General features: G+C 31.7%; 1 protein-coding gene across 1 annotated transcript; it reads left to right on the top strand.

Moving 5' to 3' along the window:
• LOC109719801 (NAC domain-containing protein 68-like) lies at positions 20963-22855 on the top strand. Its single transcript, XM_020246618.1, has 3 exons — positions 20963-21295; positions 21746-22029; positions 22150-22855. Exons 1-3 carry the CDS (start codon positions 21109-21111, stop codon positions 22552-22554), a joined length of 876 nt encoding a protein of 291 aa, XP_020102207.1. The 5' UTR covers positions 20963-21108; the 3' UTR covers positions 22555-22855.

Below are 23104 nucleotides of genomic sequence, written 5' to 3'. Positions count from 1 at the left end.
GAGGTGTGGAAACAGTGTTTAATTATATCCCCCACACAAGCGTGATCTGAATGTAAAAGGGTAAGTGGAATTGTCATAAAATGTGAGAAAAAGAGATATATATAACTCGCTCGATCCAATCCACGACCTCATGGTTTGAAAGAGTAGTTCTTGCGCGCCCGGCTCAAGTTTACATGTGCTAAAGAATTTGATAGATGGGGCTATGAACGAGCCGAGCACCAGCGAGGTGGGATCAGCTCGAGATGATATATTTGCAAGAAAATTCAAACGTACTAGCTCGTGTTAGGCTTGAAACTAAGACGAGCTGGGATAACTCATTTTCGGTTTAAAATTAATTCAAGCTGGCTCAAAATTATTTCAAGCTATTTTGAATTGAACTTTAATAAAATATTAATCCTATCTATAATTATTATTAGAATTGCTTTATTATGATTAATGCTTGCTTTTGCTTTAATATAACTAATTAGTATTAAAATTTAAAAATCATACTAACAAAAAACAGGAACTTAAAAATGCTCAATATCAATTTAAAAATAATCGTACATATATATATGTTATTTATTTATTTTAAGCTATATTGAGCAAAAAAAAATGAGAGAGCCAGCTGAATTAAGTCAATTTGCGTTGGGCTCATTTACTTTTTGAGCTAAATAAGCGAACTCGGGATCGATTAGTTTATTAAACAAAGAAGTCGAGTTCGAGTCAATTTTGAGTCGAAACACAAGTGGGTTCACAAACACAGAGTCAATTTTGAGTTGAAACACTAGCTGGCTCATCACAAACACCGAGTCGGATTGACAGCCCTATTGATATATTTTACAACCCATTTAATCCAAAACCTCTTTAATCCAAAAGTTTAAGCTTATTTGATTTGAACACATTATGTATATTAATCCTTTTCACTCGTACTAATTACTCAGATGTGGGACTATTAATCACATGAAAGTTTCTAATACATGGAACGATGGGAGTTTAGAGTTAACTCTAATATCATATCACATAAAAAAAAATGACTAAGGGGAAAATGGGACAGAAATTAACATCTTTAACAAATTGCATGAATTGTAGATAACACATATGAAAACTAAAAGAAAACTCAATTGGTATTGTTAGTGTGATGTCCCAATAGTCTCACATCCGATAAAAAATAGATTATAATTGAAAATATAAGAACTAAAAATTCTAATATTAATAACAAATTGATCCGTCGAGAATACGCGGTGGATCAGTTTTGCGTGTTTTGTGCATTATGCCCGGAAACCACCGATCACCTCTTTCGGGACAGTGTCTTTGTCAGATATCTTCTATTCAGCGTCGGAAATTCAGATACAAGTGGATTGGAAGCGGGGGATGTAGGCCAGCTATGGACGGAAACAGCTAACATTCATAATGGTGAGTTGAGGACAAAAAGTCTGATCTATCTAGCGGCAATCAGGTGGGTGACATGGACGGAAAGTAATAACACTATCTTCCGTGATGCGCGGCCCAACGCCGTCCGGGCCTTTGAACGTGTCATGTCCTTGATCAAAGATTGGACCGACGCCCTTTGATTTAGACCGCGTCCCCCGTTTTGTGTTTGTTGATTTGGACCAACGTTTTGTTGTTTTTAGTATTTGTGAGCCGGTTATTACATTTTTGCTATCAAAACCAGTTTGCATGCAAGCCAAATGTGGGAGATTTACGTTGTCTAAAAGTGTGTAGAATCTATCTGAACTATGGATTTGACGATCTAATCTTCAAAATAATTGTATATAATACTTTGATTTTAATTAGTTGATAGTTTTTTTTTTTTTAATTTCTTCTAAAATTTAGGTATATCGCTTAATGAGAACATAAATAGTTGTATAAATCACAGTCTCTTAATAAACAGTGCATCCACATTTTTAAAGTAGTAGAGTTATTAAATAGCTTAAATTAAATCAGCTGAGAAGTAATTAAGATAACCAAATCAAAATTTCATAAAGGTTAGACACTCGAAGCAAAATGGAGCATAGTTCAGATAAGTTCCAAATAAATATTTTTTAGGAAAATGCTAGTGCTACACCCCTCATCCTAGGGTTTAATTTATAAAATCCTTTGGGTGTTTAGTATCAAAAAAATTGATGAGATAAGGGCTCAATACGAATATTCAAATAAGCGAGTGTAAAATTTACACCTTTTTTTATAGTGTACATACTAGTAACAGTGCTTATGTTTTTATCATAAACTTTTGACCTCCAAAGTAACAGCTCTAAATTAATACTTCTTGCTTCTATTTGCAACAAAATTTCAACCTCTAGTGCGCTAATTGACTATCCCAACGTTATGTGTGAATTATATTTGCAGTAAACATCAATGTGGATGGACTTAGAAGCTATAGCTACATAAAAAGCCAAAAAATACATGATCAAAGAGTTATTTATATATATGTATATAATATTGAACACGTACAGCTAATAATACAGCATCCAAGCAGTCACTAAACGCTGTTTCACATTCAAAGTCCTAAATGTCGAAGTCAATATTCAGCTAATTTAAAGGGGGTAGTTGAGACTCTTAAAGAGTTTTCAAACTAATTAAATAAAAGACTTATGTTTGAGATGTTACATCACTTGATGTTAGATCTTTATTAATGCATATCCTTTTATAAGATTTTGATAGTTTGCACGGTTGGGGATCGATCGAGTTTAAATTATCCTTTGAAAAGAGAAACCTACTTAGTTTGTACTTCGTCGCAGACGCAGATTTTTCGTAGTTTCATGTGCAGAATTTCTTTTCTACATACGGGACGATTCTATTCTATCGTCCGCCCAGGACGCTCCTGGGCGATTTTTGATGCAGAAAAGTCATGCACACAAGAATGCAGAAAATTTGCTCCTCTCCGCTACTTGCAGATTTTATCGATGTTTTAAAAATGGGGGGAAACAGCTAATGCAGAAATATTATTTGGTTAAGGATCACTGGTTGAACTACTGACGTCAACATCGCGTCGTAAATATTTAATTTTTATTTTTAATATATCTTACTATAAAAATATATGTATATAATTATTATTTTTTAGTGTTATATTTTATCATAAAATAATAATTTTTAGGCCAAATTAAGTAGAAATATATTTTCAAGTATCGCTTTTTATAAGCCTAATTTGTGCTAATAGAAAATAAAATAAACTTACCTTAGTTGATTTTAAGCTGTTGGATTTTAGTATGATTTGATCAAAAAAATTCGGTTTGATTTTTTTTTCACCAGTTTGATGATTGAACCACAGGTTTAAAAGAATCGAGCCAAACTGTTTTATAGACTAGATCACGATTAGGCCGATTGAGCTAGTCGGTTTATTCCCCTTTTTAAATCATTGGATTTTATTACTGCCCTACGCATCAATTTTAATCACCTAACCAAAAAAAGAAAGAAAAATAATAAATAAGATTCTTTTTTTTTTTTTCCCATCACATGCGTGCTCAAATAAGGATAGAATATCTCAAAAATTGGGTGAAGTTATAAAAGCAAAATTATCCTGCAATTTATCCTCTATCTTAATTACCCAATGTTATTGAAACTAATGAAAGGAAATTAAAAGAAACTAGTGACTTATTTTACTTAGTCAGAGCTCATGGAAAAGTATAGTTTGAATAAAGCTGTACGAAACGAATAGCTCAGACCACTATCTTAAAAAGAAATGTCGCACTAGTACTAATTTTGGAGTGCATTGACAAGAACAATGGTGAAAAAAGAAAGAACAATAAATGCAAAATCAAGCTAAGATGTTGATAGTTTTTCCACTAAAGATTAAAAAGAAATCAATCGATATGTTCGGCGGTCAATCTTAAATATTTTGTTTTTGATCTCAAAACGAAAACAAACAAATAAGTAAATAAACGAACAAATTGCATGTCAAATGGACAGGCCACCTACCGGCCCGCCGAGCCCCTCCGTTTTCTCAAATCTGCACCATATCCTTTCAATGAGTAAACGCATATCCATCGTTGTTTCGCGAAAAAATGACCGTAGACAGAGTCTATGCCTATTCAAGGGCTGTTTTGTTATGTACAATTACAGTTGTAGTAAAAGTTCAATTACGTACGAATCTAAATAGGATATTTGATTTGAATCATTTACGTACAATTGCTACGGTTACTGACGCCGTTATTGCTACTATTAATATGTCGAAAAAACGATTAGAGACAAATCTCCAACCTATTTAGGAACTAATTTAATTCCAAGCAGATCTAAATACTATATTTGCTTTAACACACTACTTGAGTTCAAAGGGTCCAATTGCAACTTCATAAGACGGTTTAAATACAGCAGTTGAAACTGCACCCAGATAGCGGTAATTGTAATTACAACAACATGTAAAAATGATTTTAAATAAAAAATAAGCTCATTTGCCTAATCCTGTTTTTCAAAGGGGGAAAAATATAAAAGTTGCAAGTACAGTTTCCCACTGCATACATTAATAACTAAAAGAAAAATGTGTAGTTGTAGCTTTTCTACTACATCCAATCATAAAATGTACATAGAGTTATAACTGTTATATTTTTAACTGCATATATTTTTAACTATACTGTATTAGTACTTACATCCAATCAAAATAAAGATGAAAACAAAGAATTAAAAAACTAGAGCCCAGATAACCATAACCTAGGCTTCCTGGGCTTGTTTGAAGCATAGAGAGTTTGGTTTTTTAATTCTCGCGGATTAAGAAAGTCAAATCTACTATTAATTAAGGCCCAACCCAGTTGATTTTATTTAGCCCAACTTTAAATTAGGCCTCTGGATGTGCATGTTCTGAATTTAGGGAATGTCAAAAAAAAAGTAAGAGATAAAACACAAGCATGTGACAAAATGTGCAAGATGAGTTTAAATTTCAAATTGCAATTTACATTGGTTATGCATGCATCACTGTGTGTGTGTGTGTGTGTGTATATATATATATATATAAAACAAGATAGAGATAAAACAACCATAAAGTGTAGGTGTTACTATGATTTTCAAATTAAAAGTTGATAGAAATTGGACACGTTGGTTAAGGGGGCAATGTCAGTCGTGCTGGTCTGACAGGACTCATATTCTTTTTTTTATTATTTAAATTTTTTTATTTGCATGATAGATAAGATTTTATTTCTTCAAAACAAAAAAAAAAAGCTGCAATAATGACTTGCCAGTTGTATTTTTCAGAATATTTAATACATGTATTTTTTATCTATTTTAAAAGAAGAATAGTATAGTCATCTTTTTAAGAAATTAGACCGGATTTGTAAAATTCAAAAAAACAGTCTATTTTTACGAAATCTTAAAATTAGTGAATTTTTTATACAAATTGGCCAAATTTTAAAAATCATGTCGACCAAATTACTCTACTTAATAATCAAAAATATAATTGTTGGAGAGGATATTTTGGTTAAACACTTAATCTCTCAAGGGCCTGCCATAGCATACTCTTGGGAGGAGGAAAGGCATGGCCCATGTGAGTGTGGGCCCATCATTTGGCCCGACATGGCCCAGGCCCATTTTGGACCGTGCGGTGCCAAGTTGAGGGGTCTAAACTGATAAGCCGACCGCTGTCGGACGGACCATGCCGGACCGGACAAACGAGGATGCTACAGTATCCGTGTCGTATCTTAATTCAATGATATTATAATATGATAACATGATACCATGTTTGTTCAAGATACATTTAGGAGGTCCAATTATTTAAACATTGCTAAGACTTTTGCATCATACTTTTTAGAAAAAAAATTGATGTGTTATTTGACATTGATTTTACCGAGTAAACAATTTTTGAACCTACATATCATGCGCTAAATACATGAATTAGAACTTACCAGCTTAAGAAATATGTACGGCTATTTATTTTTTAATTTTTTTTTTTCCAAAACAAAGCTCATTTTGACAGCAATATCTTTTCAAGTGCAAAAATCATTATAATATTTGTACTAGCAAGCCCACGCGATCACACTCGATCAGAAACTAGACCAAATAGACTCTGCATACATTATGCGGCCAAAAATAAACATAAAAGGTAGCATGCATAAGCACGCTTACCAATGGCATCGGCAATTTACATTGCTTTTGTCACACTTCTTTCCATGAACTCAAATAAAGAGGAGTCCGACTGCTATTGTATCGATAGCACAAAAGTTTTCATATTATCAAATTATTTTTAATGATGTAACTTTCAAATCAATAATCGGCTCTGTTAAATTTGATCTATATTATTGAAAGTATTTTAAAATCAAATTTTATAATTTTTCGACATTATTTGTCTATCCAACGAGTGGTTTAAATATAAACAGTTGAAAATAAAAATCTCATAAAAATTGATGATAGAAGATTTGAATTTAAGTTCAGAGCTACTAATCTTACTCTACATAGTAAAATAATTTTTTATAAAAATTTTATCAAATTTAGATTATTTTATACCTTTAAATTCACAAACGCATCACATCTACCATTAAAATTGTCAATTTTGAGACCTTTTAATTACTAGCCAAATAATATTAAAAAATTATAAAATTTGGTTTTCAAATAGTTTCAATAGTGTAGATCAAGTGTAATGTAGCCGATCATTGATTTAGAAACCGCATCATTGAAAAAAACTTTGTAGTACGGAAACGTCTGTGCTACCGATAGTATAGCAGCCTAGCTCATGAATAAAGAATATAATTTGATGTTGTAGTTAACAATAGAGATACGCGAATTGTTGTGTATGCAAGTTCCCACAATTAATATATATTCGAATATGACAACAGAAAAATGTGAATTGTTAATTTATTTTTGAGTATTGTTTTAATTTTTTTAGAATTTTTTATTATGGAGTAAATTCCTAAGAACATGCATGGATTTCCAAGTTTTAAATAAGAATAGATTTGTTTGTTTTTAGAAAACATTTCTAAATTTACAAGATTTGATTAGGATTAGAAGTTTGATTTGATTTCCTACTAATAGACTTGATATCTATTGTAAAAAGAAAGGTTTTCGTTAATGAAATTTTATTCTACATCTATGTGATCTTTCCTAGTTCTTGTGTGGTCTGTATCTAGCCTATGTAGCGTATTTTTTTTTCTTTCTCTTCCTTCTTTTGTTATTTTTTATTTTTTATTTTTATTTTTTTGGCTACGCTGCAATATTTGTAGCCTAGTGTTATCTAACCTGCATCAATCATTTAGCCAAATGAATGTGAAAGATAAGATAGACATGCAAATTAACAACATAAGCAGTTCACATTGGTTTTGTCACACATGTATGTACTAAATGTCACTAGGGAAAGGATAAACAATCCAAAATGATGGGCCTCCTATGTGAAGGGAGGTACAAAAATGCTCACTAAAGTATCATAAATGTTGACTTTGTTGAGTCACACATTTTGGACCATTTCAGTGACAGGCACAAAGCATTGTTGTACAAATTCAAACATTGATATCCACATACATTGAACCATGCTTCATATGATCTTGGCACAAGGTTCACATTTTGTAGTACTTTCCACCAAATCCTTGTCACAACCCACCAAGAGGTGCTGCATGCAGGGATGTCAATGAACATGGATATTCGAAATTTTATTTGAACCCTAATATGAATGAAGCAGATATATTCAATGCTAAACGGATATGGATTCGGATGTGGATATCAAAAATAAAACTCCGACGGATATAGATTCGGATATAGATTTTGACTGTATCCGACCCGAACCCGAATTTATTTTGTATTATATATAATATGTATATAAAAATTTGATGTTATATTTAAATTTCTATTTTAAAATTTTAAATTTAATAAAATATATTTTAAAATATTAAAAAAATAATTATTTCCGGTTCGAATTTTCAGGTTCGGATTCGGATTTTGGTCAGGTTCGGGTTTGGAAATAGATATTTAAAATCCGTCGGGTTTGGGTTCAGGTTCGAATCTTAGGTTTGGAGTCGGATTCAGATTCGCGTTTTTAAAAATCCGCCTCGAATCCGACCCTCGATATCTTTGGCTGCATGTATATTGTGGGATCTATTACAAGTACACACTACTACAGTGCATGAACTTAATCTGATCACCTTAAGCTATCATCATGCACAGCAAAAGTAGTTGAACTTACGTTTTATTTGTGTAACTTTTGAAGCCTCCAAAAAAGAAAAAGTTGAGGACCTTTGGTGAAATTCAATGTATGATTTTGTGTGTTACTATTTTGGTTATCAAACTCTAATCTTGTATACTTTGTGACTCAAAATTTTTAATTTTACAGTCCAATTTTCTTAATACGCTGATTTGATAGTAATACGACATTTTAGTATTTGTCGCATTAACGATTGTAGCATTACAATATTGCCATTGTCATACCGACATGTTATTATTTAGCCAAGTAAAGAACTAGGCTATTGTACTATTAATAGCACTAGGTCATTTGTACTATTAAGTTTTCGGCGTGCAGTTAGGATAATAGTAGTCTTCTAGGGTTGACGGGATGATTGGTTAAATAGTATGATCTAATAGATAAAAATAATAAAAAATATAGATGTAACAGCAAAAAACTAGATAACATCAAGTATTTGGTATTATCGATAGTATAGTAGCTGGACTCTCAATTAAAATACATTGTGGAATTTAATTAGAATAATTGAGAATATTTAAGTGAAAATTTTTAATAAATTAAAGCTTGAGAATTAAAATAGCGCTGGTGTGACCTGTGAGGATCGAAAGTGCAATTTAGCCTACATGATTACCAAAGCGTTGGAGGATAAATATGTAATTTTGTTACTTCGTAGGGATGTTTATGTAAAAGAGGTAGTTCCAGCGCAGGATCGACCGTACGATCAAAATCCAGCGGTGGCCGATCGAGTCACCGATTGGAGAAGGGGCGACGTCGGCGGGAACTTAAGTTAGGAGTACAAAAATTATTTTAATTTTTGAGCTTTGCATGTACATCTTTCTATCATTATCAATATTTCTTATTTACTCTTAAATTAAAGAAAAAAAAAATATTTTAATTTTTTTTTAACTCTAGGAGATATTTAACTCATATTTAATCTAAATTAACTTAACAGATGGTAACTGAAGGTATATTTTGGAATAATAGAGGAATATATGAGAGATATATTGGAAAGAAAAAAAAAAATAGGAATGAGATATTTCCAAAGTTTTAAAGGGTACACAGGCAATTATTCCTAAAATATACCTTCAGTTACCATCTGTTAAGTTAATTTAGATTAAATATGAGTTAAATATCTCCTAGAGTTAAAAAAAAATTAAAATATTTTTTTTTTCTTTAATTTAAGAGTAAATAAGAAATATTGATAATGATAGAAAGATGTACATGCAAAGCNGAGAGAGGTAATATGATTTTCATAAGTATAAGGGTGTTGGTGATTACGACTTTTTGGTTTTTGGATTAAGAATGATAGGATCGATATGATAGTGGACTCTATTAGGGCGTGTTTGATTTGGGTTATGCTGTCAGGATTACAGATAATTCTGTCAAAATTACTATGTTTGATTCATCCAATTTGTAATCTAGTCGGCAATAGGGCATTGCAAATAGGTGCGTTTGGTTCGTATTATATAATATTACAGAGTATTTCGACATAACTAGATATTTAAGATTTTTTAATAAAATTACTACTGATGTTATATTACGCATTTGCTTTAATACAATAATATAATATTGCATTACAGTAAATAAAGAATTACTACATTTGATTCATTTTATAAAATTAAATAATAGTAACAATAAAGTATACTCCATCCCCAAATTACCCTTTTAGCAATATTTGGCAAAAAAAATTTATTGTTTACAAATAAAATCTTTTACTTAGTTTATTTTAAAAATAATTTAAATTTAATTTAAATTTAAATTTCAAATTAAAAAATTTTAAATTTTAAAGCTAAACAAAAATAGAATATAAAATTTTAATATTAAAATATAAATGTGAAAGAAATTTAAAATTTAAAGTTTAAAATTTAAATTTAAAATTATATTTAATTTAAAATTTAAAATCTAAATGTAAAATTTAGAATTTAAAATATTGATTTAAAATTTAATATTTAATATTTTTAAAATTTAAATTAAAATATGGATTAGATTACAATTTCAAATCTAAATTTAAAAATTTAGAAATTTTATTAAAATTTGAGATCTAAGATTTAAAATTTTAAATTTTACGATTTAAGATTTAAAATTTAAATTTAAAATTTAATATTTAAAATTGTAGATTTCAATTTTAAATCTTAATTTTAATTTTAGATTCAGTGATACTCAATGAAACAGTTTAAAGGCGAGGGGGTTCTAACATTTTCAGCAAAATAAATAAAAAATACAACACGTTCGGTCCACTTGGCACGATCTAGTCCGAGGTCAAGGCTCCGTAGTTGCGAGGTTGGTGAGTAAGTGGGACTTTTCCTAACGGAATGGTATTAATTTAAAATAATAAAAATAAATAAAATATTAAAAAAAACAACAGATGCAAAAGATTGGCATCAAAGGAGATAAGTTCGCGGACACGTGACAAATAATTTAGATGGAGGAAATTAATAATTAATAATGTTAGTAACTCGGCACGTACGGAAAAAATTAAAAATCTTATATATTACAATCTGACGTAACTCGAACTCAAAATCTTCTATTCTGATGCATTTTACACTTATTAAAAATAATTAAATTGCTTCCTGATAAAAATAGTAATATGACTCGTTACAGATATTAATTAACTGCGATAGAGGTCTGCATTGTATTTTTTACATATCCGGGGTAGGGGGAAGGAACGTTGAGAGGTTCAATTTTCGTCCGACTGCGACAAATCTCGGATCACATCTGTAAATACACAAAGTATCACTTTCTATTTACAAATGGTAAGATGTGGAGTTAGCATCGAATAGATTTTATTGTGATACCTTTGAACAGGAAAAGTCATGTTAAGAATATAATGATGGCATCATTAAGACAAAAATTAGAAAAATATGGTGGTGACCCCAAGATGTTAGTATCTAGTAAGGATCATTCACATCCCAGGTGAAATAAATAGTACGTTTTATTTTTTTTCAATATACGACAAAATTAACTCAGCAAACATATAATTTTACAATTAAGCCAAAATAGTTTTAAAAATATCAATTCTATCATATTTTCATCCTACCTCTAATGATGGAACATCTTAATTGATTAATGATATAGTTAAATATTATCTACAAAGTCCAAAAATATTCTTATGTGATATTTTTAGATTTTGAAATAGTTCTATATATTAGGTATGACTAAACCTCTTAATCGGACTATATTATTTTGTGTGATGGATAGAGCAAAGAGGTTTAGAGGATTAAGCGTATTAGGGCTGAAGTAGTTCTAAAATAGTTGAACCCTTAGAAAGTAGGACGTCACAATTAGTATCAAAACCAATCACCAGTCGGATATATAAGATGAATCTTGGCTGAGTCTGGATTATACAACGGATAGAGCACGGCTCTACGTCTAATCATCATCATGAGAAAAGCGTGACTCGCCAGAAGGTCGGCTAAACGCTAGTGAAAAGGATCTCACATCGTCTGGTGCTTGTGAATGTGCGCGAGCATGCATGACGGGAATATCAACACTTAAAGAAAGAAAAAATGTAACACTCCGAGGATTTAAAATAGTTGTATAAATAAGGTACAATAGGATTAAACTTCTTAACCCGACTATAACATCTTGGGTGGTGGTTAGATTCGAGAGGTTAATTAAGAGAATTACAGGTATTAGGGCTAGAATTGTAAAAACAAGGCGTCACATCTGATTTTTTGTTATTCTTTAGAATAGTTTTAAATTAGTTTCTACCAATCTTATGTACTATAAATTATATTTAGTAGATCATCGATTCGAATGTCTTATCATTAGAAGAACGAGTTAAGAGTTTCAGAATCGATCAGGTACATGATTAGGTATGTGTACCAGCGTATACACAAGAGCACTGAGGATATTCCTGTTGATATCTAATCCAAATCCAACGCTTCAGAAGGAGACAGAATGCGTCGTTGGTGGGTAATTTTGTCAAAGCCGCCGTAGAAAAAGAAAAATAAAAAGACGACAAGTGGGGGACAATTTGGAGTTTTGGAAAGTGTAAATGGAGCTTTGACTCGAGAAGGTACCAGGTTGACTAATTATTAATTAGTTAAATAAGTAATTAAGGCTTGCTAAATAAGTCATCTCTAGAAGATACTTCCCCAGTAAAATAAAAATTCTAGGAAGGTTGTAGAAGTTTAGTGGAAACTATTGGACTGTGACGTCAACAGAGCAGGACAAGTCAAATTTATTAAATTTATAAATAAATTGGACGATATATAAAATTTAGATTAAGTAATATGTTTGTTAATATTAAAATCAATTCTATTGGTAGTTTCACTTAAACTATGCCTTTCGGATATAGCATAAAACAGAGTATAGTATAACTATTTAGGTTTAATTTGATATTGAGCTCTGTCTAACACTATTAAATAAAATAGAGTTAGGATAAAAATATATAGAGAAATACTTTTGAGTTCTTCAGTGGGACCGCGAAAAATATATCGTAACAGACTAATCGCGAAATTCAGAACGTAATATTACATACGAAAACAAATAAGATTTTTTTTTTTATCGTACTTTCTGACAGCACGTAACGCAATTTTTTCGCAATTCAAAACGAAGTCTTAATCTTTCTAAAAATGTTTTAACATTAAAAATAGAGTAAGTTAACACATGGGACAAAAGATAAAGGTGAAATAAAATTCACTCAAAATTCTCGAACGTTTGGAATTGGGTTTCTTCCATTAGTCAGTCTCCCCTCCAACCCCCAAAACACTACTAAGTTTTATGGCTGCGTATCCAAACATTACTGCAAAATTCTGTAGACATATATTTGTAATAGTTAACTACATTACGAAAATTTAGTTTCGTCGATACTTTGATCAATAATAAAGAAGAGACAAAAGAAAACTAACCATAATTGAGGTCTTTTTCTCTGAAAATGTATTTCTGAATTATTTTCTTTCAGATCAGTACCGATTTAGCTGACTAGTTAATTAAGCCTCGTTAAACAAGTCATGCTTAGAAGATATTTCCCTAAAATATCTTAGGAGGATAGAGAAATTTTGCGGAGAATGTTGGAACACGTACATTAGCCTAAAATATCTTAGGAGGATAGAGAAATTTTGCGAAGAATGTTGGAACACGTACATTAGGACATAAGATGCATTAAATCTACACAAATTTAGCCGTTTGAAAATGTCTAAATGAACAAATGTATTTACTTAAAAATAGGGTCACTTAAAATGTGTTCATAAGGGTGCGTTTGGTTCGCGCTATCTTTATAAAATTCCTAGTAATCCAACAGAAATAAAAAAAATATGACAGTATTTGGCTAAACGCACTAAGTAATCTAGTTGGTAATATTGAATTTATTTGGAATATGAGATATATCCCAAAGTACTAATCTCATTCTTTTGACCGAGAGTGGGTATTCTTATATTAATGGATTGGGGTAATTAGAATATGCTTAATCTCTTATCCGTCGGCTAGTTGGTATTATTTTTCTTTACACTCTAATCTCGTATCTTTCTCTAAACTTATCTTTTTCTCTCTAAACTTCAACTCTTTTTCTCTCTCTAAACTAAGCTATTTCTCTCCCTCTTTTTCTAAAATCTTAACCCTCTCATTCTCTCTAATCTCGACTCTATTTCTCTTCCTATTTCTTTAATTATGCTTTCTCTTTCTAATCTATATTCTCTCTGTCTTTTCTAAAAAGATGTTGAAATTTTTTTATAGTATTATTTAAAATTAATTTTAAAAAATTAATTAATTAATTATATATTTTTCGTAATGTTAAATAATATTGACTAAATAATATGATCATACGAACCAAACACCGAAATACTATATTCCCAGTAATAGGATGAATAGGAATAAGATTCTCGGATATCATTTTACTCAAAATAATCTTTCATAGTGCGAACCAAACGCGTCCTAAAGGTTAAATACAATTACAAGGATTGATTTTAATGGAGCCTTTGGTTCGATAATAGAAAAGACCCTAATTGAGGCCTTTTACCATCTAAAACGCTTGTTAATTAAATATATTTATAGGATATTTTCTACCAGATTAATTTTTTAGGTAATGTTGTATTAGAGTTGTTTCAAAACTTTTTCTATTTTGTGAGATCATGTGTTCCTTTTTAATAGACGTTTTTGGGAACGCTCTCAATTTTTTAAATTGGATACTCAAGAGAATGAACTCCGCTACGTACCCAAATAATTAACTATTAAGCCAACTAGTGACTGTTATTATTAATATATATTTAGATGTTAAATTTGTATATGATTTTTGCTCCATGTCTTTTGCGTAAACAAAATAGAAAAAAGCTATCTATACAGCTCATTTCGGAATGTATGATTTACATTCATCTATCTAATGGGTGAGATTTTTTTATTTATCACATCATTTGATAAATAAAAAAAATCTTATTCATTTCATAAGTGAGATGTATAATATACACTTTCTTAATTTGGAGTGTATAAATAGTATTGCTCAACAAAATACAAAGTTGGAGCATTAATTAGAGGTAGAAGAGAAGCGGAATCACTTAGTACAAGGTTGCTGGGTTTCCCAATTAAAATATATTTTAAAAAATTAATTTTTTAACCGAAAAAGTTTATTTGGTTATTTCGTTCATAGAAGAAAAAAAAAAATTTTCAAAATTTTTTGTTCTAATTTTATGAAAAAACAGTGCTATACTTTTGACAAAATTTTCATAATTTTTTTAAGTAATAAACATTTGTAATTTTCCAAGAAAAACAAGCACCTCCCCTAAGGGAAGAGAAGGAAAAAAAAAAAAGAAAAAGAGAAAAATGAAAAAAGGCTGCATAAATATACATCAATGTACATCTTCTATTTGTTGTACATTACTATCAACTGGGAGGGAAAAAGATATCTAACTAAAAAGCATGAGTTGCATTTTATATATGTTCCTCATTTTCGTACGTAACATCATTTTCCACAAGGAATGGAAAAATCTAATCGCAGCATCCCTCGCGACAAGTAAACACACATGCTCTGATAAGCCTAGTTTGCCTAAGTTTGGCATATATATATATATATATATATATATTTAGGCTACTATACTATCTATAGTACTGAGCTCTGGTACTATAGTGTTTGTTTTCGATCTTAGGGTGTTCAAATCAACGATCCACACCGTTAAATATGATCTAGGGTATATGAATTTCTTAGGAATAAAATTTTAGTTTTTTTCGATATCGTTTACTTAGTAAATAAATTATATCAAAATGGACGGTGGAAATTGAATAATCTTTAAAATTTGAGCATAGGACTTTTAAATTCAAGATCAAGAATGTTAACCTTAATCTATATAGTTTAAAGTATTTTCTATCAAAATTTGAAGAAATTTAGATTCTTCTACACCGTTAAACTCCAAACTCGTCATAATAGCCATTGAAAATTGACAATTTTGAAATAGTTTGATCATAAGGTAAACTATGTCGAAAAAATATAAAATTTTAGTTCTAGAAACTTTAAATACCCTAGATCAGTTTTAACGGTGTGGATCGTTGATTTGAACACCCTAAGATTGAAAACAAACACTATAGTACCGGCTACTATACTCTTATGAGTATGATCGACTTCGTACTCATAAATTGTTTTCGATGATAGAGCTTTCGAATCGACGATCAATACCGTTAAACATTATCTAAAGCATTTAAAACTTCTAAAAATTAAATTTTATAATTTTTCGATATCATTTTCCCTACGATCAAAAACTCACAAAATTGACAATTTTTAACGGTCGGTATGAAATATTTGCTAGTTTAACGGTGTAAAAGAATCAGAATATATTGAATTTTTGATAGAAAATTCTATCCACTACCTAAATAAAGATCAATAACTCCGATCTTAAATTGAAGGATCCGATCATCCATTTTTAGGATGTCGTTCAATTTTGACCGTTTATTTTATACCTGCTTGATGGACTTTATAATGATTTCGAAAAATTACGAAATTTATTTTCTAGAAGTTTCGAATACTCTAGATCATATTTAACGGTGTGGATCGTCGATTCAAAAACCTTAATATCGAAAACAACTTATGAGTACGAAAGGCTCTATACTCATAATAGTATAGTAACCCTACTCTATATATATATATATATATATATATATATATATAGAACTAGGCATGGAATACTATCAATAACATCAAGCGCTTGGTGCTATTAGGTTTTCGGCCCTTAAATAAAAAAATGTATGGTTACGATGATGTGGGCCCCATAGGATTGAGTGAGTTATTGATTGAATAGTATAATCTAACAGATAAAAATAGTCAAAGAGTTAAATCTAACGATAGAAAACTCAGTAGCGTCAAGCGCTTGACGCTATATATAACTATATATGCGCTCTAACATGGTACTCAAACCTATGATGCTCCAAACATTAATGAGATAGAAATATTCAAACCAAAGCCCAAGATAAAAAGGAGAAAAAAAAAGTGATAGTAATATTAACAGGGCTAAAATTATTATATACAGAATGAGCTGAGTAAATATGATAAATTTCAGGTCTGTTAATAACGCTAGCGAAAAAAGGGGAAAAAAAAAAAAAGAGAAGGTGCATAGTGATCTCTCTAACTATTGATTGTTTTGATGTACATGGAGAATAGAAGATCAACCGTTTTATGTACTTTAATAATTAGTGCTTAAAACTAGATGGCAAGGTCATGTGATTTAGCATATTTTCACTAATGATCACCATCTGATTTTAAAAAATTAGATTTTATTAGTTTATAATTTATTTTCCTTTTTTTATTTTTAAAGTGAGGTTGAGTTCATGCTACGAAGTTGGCATTTGAACTTTTAAATTTGAAGTCTAATTGTTTTATATTTTTAGTTGCGTCTTTTTTTTAAAAAAAAAATATGAACGAAAGAAATAATATGTTATCTTTCTCTCTACACAAAAAAAAACAAGGATTCTTTATTTGGCTAAAACACATAAACTTTTTTGTACCTATTAATTCTATATTTTTACTTTCTCTTTCTGTCTTTGAAAAAATTAAATTTTGCTCGATTTGAATTTCAGAATTTTTTTCAAGGAATTATGACGTTAACGAACATGACGAAATAATCAAATTATTCTTTTTTTATAAGAAAATATAAATCTTTAATAAATTTTAATTATTTGAAATAGTAACTTTAGTATAAATTATAAAAAATAGACGGAATAGTGATGGAATCCTGACACACAGGGCTAAATGTATTAATTAAAATTTTGAGTTAGTAAAATATAGATTTTTAAAAATAAAAAATATTTATGAGATTTTTTTATTTCAACCCTTTTATTTTAGAATAATTATCTATATACCCCTCAAAATTTTTGAAATATTTTATATATTCCTACTTTTTTTGGTTCAAATATTTCACTCGTATATTTTTCTATTATTAAAAAATAAGCCTGTTGTTAATACCCGTTAAGTCATCTTGGGTTAAATCCAGATTAAATTTCTACGAGAGTTAAAAAAAAGTTAAAATATCTATTTTATCCTTAATTGAAGGGCAAATAAGAAAAAATTAGTGAGGGTAAAAAAAATATATTTGAAAGGACAAAAAGTCAAAATATTTTTTTTTGCCCCTAACTTTAGCACAAATAAAAAAAGATGATGACAATAAAAGATATATTTGAAATTAAGGCCAAAATAGAAATTTTATAGCGATAATAACTGTTTCTATTAGTTCACTATTAGAATCTAACTCTAAAAAAGTATATTTGAAAAAAAACTTAAAACGTTAAAAAAATATTTTTTATATTAGCCTTCTNTTTTTTGCCCCTAACTTTAGCACAAATAAAAAAAGATGATGACAATAAAAGATATATTTGAAATTAAGGCCAAAATAGAAATTTTATAGCGATAATAACTGTTTCTATTAGTTCACTATTAGAATCTAACTCTAAAAAAGTATATTTGAAAAAAAACTTAAAACGTTAAAAAAATATTTTTTATATTAGCCTTCTAAATAGAATAAATAAAAAAAATTATTTTTTTTCAAAAATATGTAAGCAATTAGGGGGCATTTGGTTGGGCCCAATACAAACCAAAAAATTATTTATAAAAAATATTTGTCAGTAAAAATATTTTTACTGATTTGGAAAAAAAAAATGAAGCTTTCTTTTTTTGCTATTTTTCAGCAGAACAAAAAAACACAAATCGCGTAAATATTTTTTTATTCATTTTTTCACCAAACGGAACGAGTGTTTTTTTTTCTTCCAACCAAACAAATATTGATAAAAAAAATTATTTCTTTTCTTACAAATCAAACGCTATAAATCATAAACCATTTTTTCACCGAAATATTTTTTATGAAAGATTATTTTTCATGATATTTTTTTTAGAAAAAGATAACATGTTAACGGTTCGTTTATTTTTTTAAAAAATAAATTTAACTAAAAAATAATTTAAACTTGAAATTTCGAAAATCAACCACTAAATTTTTACCACATGTACTGAAAGTAATATGTTATTTTTTATGATTTTAGGTCGAACCACGAAGACCTTGAACACATTCATCTTAATCCGAAGCCACTTATAAAGGTTCCTTGGGCACCAAGAAATATGTAATATAATAATAATAATAATAATAATAATTCACATAAAAGACCAAGAGTGGAAGTGAGACCACCCCTTGAATGCGAACAGGAGTCGGGCGCCGCCGAAGCGACCCGAAACCCATTCCGATAAGATCGAAAATCCCACCCCATGTGCGCGAGCGTCGGCACTTACGTCATCTCCGGTCCTCGCTGACGTCACCGTCAGCTTTTTCTCCCCCCCCTCTCTCAGATGTACCCATCGGTTTTTCTCCCGGTTCAATGGATCAAATCAAACCATCACGTGCGCTTTAATAAAATAATAAAAATTAATTAAAGAATTAATTAATTAGCAACATTCCAACGTGGGGAGGTGTATCTCCTCTGCGCCGAATTAATTAAATGTCATTATTATATTCAACAAGCGTGCGCATAAATGTTTCTGTGCAATCCTCGTTAGTATCTCTAGGGTCATAACTTAAGATTTTAATTGTTAGATTTAATTGCATACACGTTTCTGTAAATATAATAAATTATAGATATTTTTATGAAGTTTAACTTTTATACATTGTTTCTGTAAAAGTTCGAAAATTTTCAAATGTTTCTGTCATTAGAATTCGTTAGAAAATTTTAATTAATCATAGACTAAATACTTAATTCTGATTAGTTAATGAGATGAACTAGCCTTTTTTTTTCTCTTTAATTAACATTTGGGATTTTTGGAGGGACAAAATTATGATGACAAAAAGTTCATTTTATTTATAAAATAGACAGTATTTTAGCAGTAACAAATTAGAAGAATATATTTAAAAATATTAAAATTTTTGTAGGAATAACATATGAAAGTTGAACTTTGTAGAAATATATTTATAATTTACTATATTTGCAGTGACCTGTAAGAAATTGATTCTTATTAATTAGTAAAAAAATGTAGTTAAATTTTACATAAAGAAATCTGCTGTACAAGTTACCGATTTAAATTAGTTAACATAACATCAAAGAAAACGAATCAATAATTAGTGCAGACTAAAATGTATTAATTATTTTATTGTATGATTAAGTGTACAAAAAAAATTAGTGCTTGTTTGGTCATTCTTTTACTTCTATTTTGTACAATATTACAAAATAAATAAAAAATTCTTGAATTTTTCACTACAGTAGAAAGATTTTGGCCCAAGAAAAGCTTCTCTTTAAGTTTTTGAGTTTGTAAATTATGATGTTTGTTTTCTCTTTTGATAAAGAAAGTTTGTGAATTGTGATGTTTGTTTTCTTCTTCTTTTTTTTTTTTTTTTTTGAGCAAGAAAGGTAGCATGAGTCTGCTAATAGTGATGTTGTTTGCAGTATTTTGAACAATTTTTTTTCGAACTGGCGCTTTTCACAGCATTAATTTTATCGAATAATACTATACCCAAAAAGTAAGGCTATCAAATAATATTATACCCAATAGTAGGGCCAGCCAATCTTTTAATGCTCATTTGTCGTGTTTTATTAGTTTTACATTTCGCAAATGCTGCTTTTGTTAGGGAGAAGGCTTTCTTCGCGATCATTGCTGCAGGAGCTGAGCTACGGTGCTTTTAGAAGTACCGATTTTAAATTTTGGACTCTTTGATCCTTACTATTATCATCGCCTGCAAATAAACCCTAGGAATCTAAAAAGTCCAAAAGTTAAAAGTATATGCTTCTAATAGTATAATAACCCCACACTTGCTACAATATTCTAAAATATTATTTTTTATACATATTATTGATTTATAGATTAGTATAATGTACAGAAATTTGAATGATTTGTGCACGTTGTAAGATCTCAAATCACACGAAAAAAACACATGCTACAAATCATCCAGGTTTAATATATTTTGTATAGGTCTAATATGTGAACTTAAATTATATAGAGACCAAAAACTCGAGAAGATTCAAAAATTCAAATTTTTTTATTTTTAAAAAATGTAAGCTTTCGGAGAACGATATTTTTTTTTTTTGAGAGAGATAGGTAACACGCTATCCGCTTCGTTTATTTTATTTAGAAATAAATTTAGCTGGAAATGTGAATCAATTAGAATTTGAACTTGAATTTCGAATACCAACTACCAAGTCCTTTCCCACTTGCGCTAGGGACGGCCGAACTTTTAATATTTTATTTTCCACACTCAACACACAACAGAAAGAGCCTGTTCCCGCATAAGACGTGGTATGCGGACGCCCGGTCGATGAATTCCCCCGAGGTCGGACCAGTAACAGTTGGCCGACTCCCAGGTTTGACTGCTTTCGTCCGCAGCGAAGTTTCCCGGCGCCCACGAGCGACGGTGGGGCCCACGACCGCCCAATAACGAAACCCCACCCAACACATATATTACATATCTTATATCTTATATATATTAATATATATACCCACTCGAGTCTCCTAAACAATTCCCGTCCCCAAAAGAAACATAAGCTCGGAAAAAAAAAAAAAAAAGGAAGGAAAATCTTCTTCGGCTGCGGCATCTGCATCTGCTTCTGCTTCTGCGAAAAGCAGCGGTCTGAGTTTTGGCTCGGGAATTTTCGCGATGGGATTGGCGAGGAGGACGAGGGATGCGGAGGCGGAGCTGAACCTGCCGCCAGGGTTCCGGTTCCACCCGACGGACGAGGAGCTCGTGGTGCACTACCTGTGCCGCAAGGCGGCGTACGAGCGCCTCCCCGTGCCGATCATCGCCGAGGTCGACCTCTACAAGTACGACCCCTGGGAGCTCCCAGGTAAATAAATCATCTCGCACATTTTGCAGCGCGCGCAAGCCATTGCTCGCTTACTTCTAAAATATATACAACAACAACAACAGCAACTGAGATTCGCACAGTACTACCTCGGGAAGTTCGTACGGATCCCGAGGCGGATTCTATTGTCCGCTTTGGGATTCGCGCATATCTCTACAGGGAGTGCGCACGGATTTTTAAGCGGATCCGATGGGCGCCCGAATAATATTCCCGAACGTTAGATTAGATCGATCAGCTAGAAGAACTCTTGCCTCCCGGTCGGATCTGCTTCGAGATCCGTGCGCATTCTCCCCGGCGGCTGGGGGTTGCGGATCTCGAAGCAGATTTTGCGCGACATATATGTTGTTATGTGTCTCTGTATCTGTGAAATAAATAAATTTCTGTTTCGCGCGTTTGAATTGAATTTGACAGTTATGTGTGTTTTGTGAGCAGAGAAGGCATTATTCGGGCAGAGGGAGTGGTACTTCTTCACCCCCCGCGACCGCAAGTACCCGAACGGGTCGCGGCCGAACCGCGCCGCCGGGAGGGGCTACTGGAAGGCGACGGGGGCCGACAAGCCCGTCGTGCCCAAGGGGACCCACCGCCCCCTCGGGATCAAGAAAGCCCTCGTCTTCTACTCCGGCAAGGCCCCCCGCGGCGCCAAGACCGACTGGATCATGCACGAGTACCGCCTCGCCGACACCTCCCGCTCCCCCAACAAGAAAGGAAGCCTCAGAGTACGCCCCGCCCTCTTTCAGATCTCAAATTTCAAATCTCAAATTTCAAATTTCAAGAATTTTTAAATTCCTTGCGTGTCGGATTCTAACTTCTGCTGCTCTGCTCTAAAATTCGCGCAGCTGGACGACTGGGTGCTGTGCCGGCTGTACAACAAGAAGAACAGCTGGGAGAAGATGCAGAGCCAGAAGGAGGAGGCCTCGATGATGACGACCGACTCGACCGACGACTCGGGGTCGAACAGCTTCCGGACGCCGGAGTCGGACATCGACAACGACGTGTTCGACAAGGCGGCGGCTAGGCCGGAGGCCTACCCGAACCACCAGTCCACCGAAGTGTGCCAGATCAAGGAGGACAGCGAGTGGTTCATGGACCTGAACCTGGATGATCTGCAGAGCGCCTACACCGGCTTCGGACCCGCGACGCCGACGCCGACCTTCGACATGTCGAACCCGAGCTTCTACTTCCCGGGCCTCAGTTCGCCGAAGCCGAACTCGAACCAAACTATGAACTTGCCACCGTTTTGAATTTCTGATCATCTTTAGCTGTATATACAGAAGAAACCAGAGAAAAGAGTAGGGGGGGGGTATAATTTAGTGCTAGGGAAGGTTAAATTTTATGTTTGCATGATTCTTTTGTTTCTTTTTTCTTTTTTTCGCCGTTTAGTAAAAGAATATATACTCCCATGAACAATTAGGAGCAAAAAAAATATATGTATGTGTATAGGGTAATGGGTAGTAGAATTAGGGGTGGACAATTTTATATATGTTTTGGTTAAATGGTTGTGGTAAATTTTAAGCATGATTTAATGAAGGGGAAAATATATATCTTTGATTCAGTTATGAAAAAGGAAAAGATGCAGCAATGTTCACTACTGATTGTATGAGTAAAGATACAATCATGTTTGTTTTACGCACAAATTATCCACCAAAATAATCCTCTCTCACAACTAAAAACAAGGTTACTCAGTAAAGAAACATTGCTATTGTAAGGAGTTTTAGCAGATATGGTTATAACATACTTAGAATATGTTAAATAATGTAGAGTTTTGTCGATGTCTACAAATATAGTAGTTGT

This window comes from Ananas comosus, linkage group 13, assembly GCF_001540865.1.
Source record: "Ananas comosus cultivar F153 linkage group 13, ASM154086v1, whole genome shotgun sequence".
Lineage (NCBI taxonomy): Eukaryota > Viridiplantae > Streptophyta > Magnoliopsida > Poales > Bromeliaceae > Ananas > Ananas comosus.
Note: the sequence above shows the minus strand (reverse complement) of the source record. Positions and strands in the feature narration are given on the sequence as shown.

Coding starts and splice junctions, on each gene's coding strand:
- LOC109719801 (XM_020246618.1), top strand. CDS start 21,109: ATGGGATTGGCGAGGAGGACGAGGGATGCGGAGGCGGAGCTGAACCTG. Junction 21,296..21,745: donor CGACCCCTGGGAGCTCCCAG/GTAAATAAATCA, acceptor TTTTGTGAGCAG/AGAAGGCATTATTCGGGCAG. Junction 22,030..22,149: donor ACAAGAAAGGAAGCCTCAGA/GTACGCCCCGCC, acceptor AAATTCGCGCAG/CTGGACGACTGGGTGCTGTG.